Raw genomic sequence first — 8,036 nt, forward strand, 5'->3', positions numbered from 1 at the left:
GGGGGTATAAACAACAATTCAGTGTGAAAAATCCATCCTGATGTAGATGTCTGTGACATAGATTGTGTCCTGCTGTTTGTGTGTTTTTGGTTATCAGTGTAGCAGAGCCTGTCCTGGGGTGTGTGTGTGTGTGTGTGTGTGTATGTGTATAGGTGTTGGTGTGGCAGAGCCTGTCCTGGTGTGTGTGTGTGTTTGGATGTGGGTGTGGCAGAGCCTGTCCTGATGTGTGGATGTGGGTGTGGCAGACCCTGTCCTGTGTGTGTATTTGTGTGTCGGTGTGGCAGAGCCTGTCCTGGTGTGTCCGTTTGGGTGTTGGTGTGGCAGAGCCTGTCCTGGCGTGTGTGTTTGGTCATCTATTTCCTGGCACTTAATTTGCAATAGGAATTATTTCATTTATACTTATCTGGAGATAAAATGCCCTTCTGAAGTTGTAGTGACTTCAGGGGACAAAAGGTTCAAGGCCCTGAAATCTTTTAGTGGAAAAGTTAAGGCATTGTGTTATTTACTCTAAAATATTTATTTCAAGGATTAGTTGTACTAAATTTTGGCTTCAGGCTTCCCATGTTGAATGATGAAGTATTATGTTAGTCCAATAACAAAAGTATAATTCCATAGCACATTACTTTTGGCAATATATATATATATATTTATATGTTTTTTCAGTGGTATGATTTAATGGTGGAAATTAATAATGCCCCCCCATTTTGTCTGTGGTATCTTGTGTGCCCCCCTATATATTGTTTCTAGAGTCGCCACTGAGCTCAGCCCAACGCAATATAAGCTGGCTAGTTACCTCAGATTTGTGCAAATAATTTTACTAGCGTAGCGCTATTTATATTAACCCTTCCCGCCTTGCCGTCTCGTGCGCGTCCCATAGCCAATCAGCGGTTCACCTAACTACCACGCACAGCTAAAATAAAATTCGCTTGTGCTATTAGCCCCTACCTGCCCTATTAATCCCTACCTGCCCAACACCCTCATGCAACATTAAGGGCTATGCGCCCTCATGTTGGTGTTTTTCCTTGTCTTGCAGGAGATGCGTTCGGTCAAATACATCTCCTGCTCGCAGTGCTCATACTTACTGCGCGATCCTGCTCTGGCGCACACAAGAATGTGTATAATCTGGCACATTCCGCATGCATGTGCAGAAAGTACTCCCATTGATTTATTTTGAAGTGCTTTCCTGCCAGTGATTGGCAGGTAAACGTGGCGTGACACATGTGGTACCCTGTAGCTCTGAAGCTGCAGTGGTTTCAACAGATTTCTAGAGGTAAGGAAATGGCATTTAAAGTACTTAGTGTGCTTTAACCCCTTTATGACCAGGGTTTATTCCCACCCTAGTGACCAAAGCTTTTTTGATGTTCTTACTTTATGGTTACAATATGTTTGTTCAATCACAATTCAACCTTTTTATATTTAGTGTGCCCACGCAATTTAGGTACCGTTTTTTTTTTCAAGGATATACAGAGCTGTGTGTATATTCCATCACTAAATATGATTAATATGTATATATTTCTAGTGGAAGGGGTATGCAATTTATGGGCACCTATTTTTACATGGTGTCATAGTGACTTTACTGCGGTCAGTTTATAAATTTTTCTGCTTTAAAACAATATATATTTTGGTTTATTTTTCTATGTTTATGAAGAAGGAGAATCTCTTACTTTGATCCCCACTGTAGCTGATCGCAGATGGCAGGGCTCCATTCCTTTGCATTACTGTTTGCAGTACATGTGATTGATTACATTTTGGGAGGCAAATAAGAGGTCCCGCAAGAGTCTAGAGAGACACTCTAGAGAAAAAAGTTCTAGGGAACTTTGATATGTTTGACACCATTTCAGTCGGGGAGCACCAGTTACACCAAATCAGTCAGCTGGGTGACAGCAATGTTGGGTCCTGCTGACAGGGCAGACCCCTAATCTTCCGAGTACCAGTGGGGAAATATGTACCAGTGGGGAAATATAGTAATAATACATCTGAATGTTGGAGCTGTGTATAGAGCATTAGACTGTCACTTTAATGAATGCTGTCAGCTAAGCAGCCCTGCTCAATAAATGACAGAACTTTGGATGAACAATATATTATGGATTCCTAACCTAGTGCAAAGGGCATTCACTCTCTTCTTGAAAGTATTTACTTTATTTAATACAGTTTTTGACTCTAGATTAAACAATATGCATAAACACTTGTCTTATCTGTAAGCACTGATATGATTACTGGTTAAACAGTAAAAAGATTTGATGGATTAATAAACAAAGACTATTGTGTGACACAACTTTATGACATTTCTTAATATGGGTTCGTAATTTTTCTAAATGTAAAATTACACTAATCATCAAATTATCGTATCATACAATATTTAATTGTGTTTATAATTGTTAGTTAAGGGTAAAATGTTTTTTTTTGTATATGGCATACTTATATTATATTTAGTGTGCATAGTTATGTGTCAACCCACCCTGTAAAACTAAAACCTAGTCTTTAGTTCTATTCCTAACCATTAATTGAATATCCATAAAAAAAAAATACATTGATTCACTGGTCTCAAATATACTACGTTATTACTGCCTGTAACCTATACCATCGGGGCATTGACTCCACTAGACCTCTGAAAGTGTGCTGTGGTATATGGCACCAAGACGTTAGCAACAGATCCTTTAACACCTACAGTCCCCTATGGACATACCGGTACATCCAAAAAACGCATCTCAAGAATCTCCTATGGACGTACCGGTACATCCTGCCTTTCTTGCAGCCGCAAGAATGTTTGACATCAGAAGCCAGCATCGTTGGCTTTCTGCTGCCCAATCTCATGTAACAGCTTCCGGCACAAACGCCAGAAAACTGTAAAATTTTTAATTGGGCATTCCCTTCCGGATCACATCACTGCTGACGTCACCCGGAAAGTCATCGGAGGACAGGATATTTCCTGCAATATACGATGGCTCTGATCACAGTGTGACCAGTGCAGGGGTACGATCGTGTACCATGTTTCTCACTCTTCTCCCATGCTGAAAAACAAAACGAAGAGGAAAAATTGTTAGTGATTTAAAAAAAAAAAAACTAAAATAATACAATAAATAATAATAAAAAAAATAAAGTGATCTAAGTGATGTCATTGTGACATCACTAGCATTAATGGTTAGTATGGTTAGAGGTCCCTAACCCAGGTCCCAGTGCGTAAAAAAAAAAATCCTCCCCAAAAAATTAAAAAAAATAATTCACAACCCCAAAACCCTTTAAGCCATAAGCATAAAAATTCTATGAATAATAATACACCTAGTATGTTCCCTATAAGTGCTGGGAAAGTATGGAAAATCTATATAAATTAGGTATTTCTGAAATCAGGACACATGAATTGATAAACCTGGAGGGGATTTTCCATCACTTTACCTAATTTTGTGAGGATTCAGAGGGAAAATATATAAAAAATTAGGGTTTTTTCTAATTTTCGCTAGTTTGTACTAAATTTCTCATCCTAAATTTTCAGCTAATCATCTAACTATGGTATCAAAAGAAAGCTCTATCTCTCCTTGAAATAACAACATATAGTTTATATGGGTACACTATTTGCAGGAAAGGAGAATAATCGCTGAACATACCGTAAAAAGCCTTAACTTTTCCACTAAAAGATACCGTAAAACATACCGTAAAAATGGCAAAATTGCTCCGGGACTTGAGGAACCAAAAACCCCTGGGACTGAAGGGGTTAAGTCCTGTAAGTTGTGAGGTTGGCCTCCATGGATGCATTCTGGTGCCATGCGCTCTCCAGGTTAGCGACATACCTGGCCATCCACTTGATTCATCAGGTCAGACCTTCCATTGCTCTGTGGTCTAGTTCTTATGCTCACATGCCCATTGTAGGCAATTTCACCAGCGGACAGGGGTCAGCATGGGCACCTTGACTGGTCTGCGGGTATGCAGACCCATACACAACAAACTGTGATGCACTGTCTGTTTTGACACCTTTCTATCACAAGCAGCATTATTTTGTTTTCAGCAATTTGAGCTACAGTAGCTCATCTGTTGGATTTGACCACACTGCTGCAAATGAAACCTGTCACCTTTTCAGCTTTCCATTCCTTGGACTGCTTTTGATAGGTGCTGACCACTGCAGACTGGGAACACCCCTTCATCAGGGGACCAGACTTATTTAGTAGAGTGTTTGTTAGTTTCCTGTGCCAGGGGCCACTTAGCTTTACCTGTAACCCCATGCCAAAGGGTGCAAGCCTTCCCCTGTGTGGCACCAGATGTGTTTTGTTATTTTTACATATGTGTGGGTTTTGTAAGGATGTTTAAAGCCGTAGTGTTCCATTCTTCAAAAAGCTTTGAGGACGCGAGAACTAGTTTCTGTAGACATAAGTTAATGTTACTATTTATGCAATTTGGTTTGCAACAAATATTACATACGTAGGCATTACAACCATAGAAAATAACAAAATGGCATAAAGGTATGGTGTGAGTTCCCCTTTAAGCACTCTTTCAGGACCTGTATGTCCTTAAAACCTATAGCAAGAAGCCCATTAGGATGAACAGGTATGTCCTGGCTTTGTTGCAGCGACAGGGACATCTCCCTTCCCCTACACAGGAGTTTAGGCTTTCTATTGACAGCCTGGAATCCAGCATGCCGACTGATCGTGTGCAACTGCGCTCACCAGAAGCTGTTTCACCATCATTCAAGGAGAAAACAAACATGATCTTTTTTTATTCAGGACTTAAAATATGATCCCTAAACCATTACTAAAAGATCTGTCAATCAAATCAAGTTCCCAAAGTACTCAAGGATGAATCTATTCTGGTCTCTTTCTTTTGATACCATTTAAGGATGTGTAGTCCATCATTAAATATTAATAATACATTAAAATAATGAAAATATTTGTGGGTTGTAATATTTAGCAATGATAATTGTCTCCAAACTAATTCAAATGGCCAAAATATTACAAACTATAATAATGTAAAAGTCCTGGTTTTGAAAATACCCAACATATGTGTACGTATTTATGTTTTGGGGGATTTTTTGGAAGTTTGGGGGCATAGCCATTCCTTTTTCTAAATTTGAAATTCAGATTTTATTTTGTGAGGCCTCATTTGGGACTGTTAAGGAGCCCACCAGCTCAAAAGTACCCCCACAAAAAGTATATATTTTTGGAAAGACAAGCTAGGGTATTTCACTAGGAACATTTGGTCACCAATCTATGGGAAAGGAAGCCATATCCACATTTTGTTGTTGCTTCCCCCCACTCCAACCTTTTGTCAGATTACATGCAACTGCACAGAAACCCACCAAAATGTATTCAGATGCATCTCCGGATTACAGAAAAATCCCACATGCATATGTTTAAAACAAAAAAAAAAATAATTACATCTACATGGCACATTTAAATAACATGACACTATACAAACAGTTCAGGGAATTGGGGGGGGGGGGGGAATACAATTTCACATGCATTCCAGCCTTTTTTCATGCTTCAACTTTTGTGGGCCACAACTCCCATCACGCTTATCAGCCTGACCTGACATATCAGAAGTTGTAATCCAGTATTTTTTTATTTTCTGTTTTATTATTTGATTTTACCTGCAGGTGTAGGGGTAGCTGGCTATGATATATTTGAAGAATGTGTTTGGATGCGTCCTGCATTCCCTTTCAATAATTTTCTGGTTCTTTAATTTAGCTATCCAGATTGCTTTTCATTTTGTAAAACTTTGAAAGGAAGCCTTAGTCCTTTCTAACTTTTAAAAACTTTTTTATTGTATTTTTTACTTTCAAAAAGGTGCTATTCCACCTAGGGTACATCATAAAATGAAACTAGATATATGTAGAGAGAAGGAAAATAAGCAGACGTTTTTGTTTGGTTTTTTCCCCCACAATCCCAGTCTCATAAAAGCAGTATTTGATTGTAAATGAAGTTACCAGCATTACTTAGCAACCAAGTCCTGCCCTGGATGTTACATTGCTTGAAGGAGCTTTGCTGAAACCTATCATATGCTAAAGCACACTTATGCGATGTCAGAAATAGGCAAGCTAAGCAGAGCAGAGCGGATTGGTTTCATTGCAGATTTAAGAGTCCTATAGGAAATTATTTGCACCGCAAACGACAGAAAAACAGCAGTGCCTTTTAAAACTATGGCTGTGAAGAGGACAAAACCATTGTCACAGTTGGTGTCCCTACATCTCTTAGGGGCCTTCTGCAAGCTGCAGAAGTTTTAACTTGCAATTAGGTAGAAAAAAAATAGTGCCATCCTCATTTAAATGTAAGCTACACCTAAAAAATATGCATGGGGAGAAAATTGTCATGATTAAATTAATCTTTATTTAACCCTTAGCATACCATAGTGTTGTGTAGAGTATTTGGTCCTGCAAACATTAGAAGACGGCAACATCACCATTAAACTTGCTTGAGTGGAAAACACAGATATTACTTTAGTAATAGTATTCTTGAATAATACTATTAACAATTAAAAAAAACAGAAAACATTACAAAGTAAATTGTTTTCAATAATCAGACTGACTTTATTACCCATTTGAACATTTTACAATATAAAATGTATCTCCAAAAATAAAGCAAAACAAATGCTAGTAAAGACACCCAGTATAAAAATAACCCGTTTGGATTTTGCATGTGGTTCACCTGGAAGAGACACCGAGGTCCCTGTGGAAAGAAAAGCTTTACACTAATCTTGGAGTAGCACAATGTCAACATTATCATGAACACCTTGTAAAAGTAGTTCCCCTTGGTACGTGATGATCTTCCTACGTTTGGCAGCTTTAAGTGTCCCTACTAAAGCCTCAAAGAGGTTGGCACACTTGTCATCTGCGAACAACACACCAAACTTAACGCTCAGCTTCCCATCTTCCCCTGCAAGTAGAAAAGCAACAGTTATATGCAAATAGCGTCCAGATAATAATCAGAAGTAAAGCAGCATTGTATCATGAAGATATTACATTAATCATTAGGGCAAAAACTATGCTGAAATAAAAAGGTATTGTAACATTTGCTATTTTCTAAGATGTAAAATTTAACACAAACAAAACATACTGGTTGAAGTTAAAGAGTAAAATTGCTAGAAAGAGCTATGTCTCAGGGTGAACAGCGAGACACACATGTATATTTCTCTAGGTCCATAATTATTATTGTGCATGTCAATTATTTTTTTCTAGTCATATAAATTAATCACAACAATTTAAATTGAACGAAAAAACTAAATTAATTATTTCAGACAGGACCCTTGTAGCTGACTGGTAGAAATTCTAACTTTACATGTGGATATTAGGACATTGAATATTTGTAATAACTTACTCCATAAATTGTCAATTAGTTATTCCAAATAAATCTAATTTGTACAGTCTTCATATTACATCCAGATGGACTAATGTTTCAGACAATGTCTCTATAGCCCAATAAATTTCTAGTGTTCTTACCTCTAGAACCAAGGCGGCGTATCTCTTCCACCAGAAGACCAACTTCATGTTCCACATTCATTGTTAACCTGGGCAAAACATTAATCTGTTATATGGTACTTAGGTACTTAAACTGCAAACTGTTTGCCTACGGCCAAAAGAATACAAGCGATATTGAAATTTTACAAAATTATTCTTGTTTCAGTTTATATGCTCTGTTTCTGTGTCAGCCAACTCCTGCTAGGAAACACCACGACTATGCACTGTGAGGCACTATGCTTCATACTATAGTTCTGTTGGATCTATTCATATAAAATAAAAAAAAAATGTGCATTACATCACATGATAAAAGGTACCAGTGGAAAAAACACAACAGTTTCCCAGTATGAAACTAGATGATTAAAACTAAATACCTTATTTGCCCAAATATAGGCTGCACCCCCCACACACACTTTAAGTCTTTAAAGTGGGGGTGCAGCCTATATTCGGGGTTTAGCACAGGGATGCGCAATTCGTATCGCCCGACGCCCAGGTGCCGGGCGGGGGTTTCTTTTCCCCATTTAGGTTAGGACTGCAGGAGACCTGGATCCTACTCTCCGGCAGCCGGTGGACGTCTGCGATGCACGCAGACAACCTT

At 38.4% G+C, this 8,036-nt stretch overlaps 1 protein-coding gene across 1 annotated transcript; it reads right to left on the reverse strand.

The window, feature by feature from the left end:
• Window positions 1-6,672: 6,672 nt before the first annotated feature.
• LOC149284775 (costars family protein ABRACL) lies at window positions 6,673-7,481 on the reverse strand. The gene is made up of 2 exons (XM_089496230.1): window positions 7,421-7,481; window positions 6,673-6,857 (listed from the first exon to the last, which is right to left on the reverse strand). The coding sequence occupies exons 1-2, from the start codon at window positions 7,479-7,481 to the stop codon at window positions 6,673-6,675; spliced, it is 246 nt and encodes an 81-aa protein (XP_089352356.1).
• Window positions 7,482-8,036: the final 555 nt, after the last annotated feature.

The sequence above is a fragment of the Sceloporus occidentalis genome, unplaced genomic scaffold, assembly GCF_023333645.1.
Source record: "Sceloporus occidentalis isolate IW3139 unplaced genomic scaffold, rSceOcc1.0.p SCAF_88, whole genome shotgun sequence".
NCBI lineage: Eukaryota > Metazoa > Chordata > Lepidosauria > Squamata > Phrynosomatidae > Sceloporus > Sceloporus occidentalis.

What these genes read in the sequence shown, in the direction of transcription:
- LOC149284775 (XM_089496230.1), bottom strand. Translation starts at nt 7,481, where the DNA reads ATGAATGTGGAACATGAAGTTGGTCTTCTGGTGGAAGAGATACGCCGC. An exon ending in ACGCCGCCTTGGTTCTAGAG is followed by an intron (nt 6,858 to 7,420) that starts GTAAGAACACTA and finishes TTCTACTTGCAG; the next exon opens with GGGAAGATGGGAAGCTGAGC.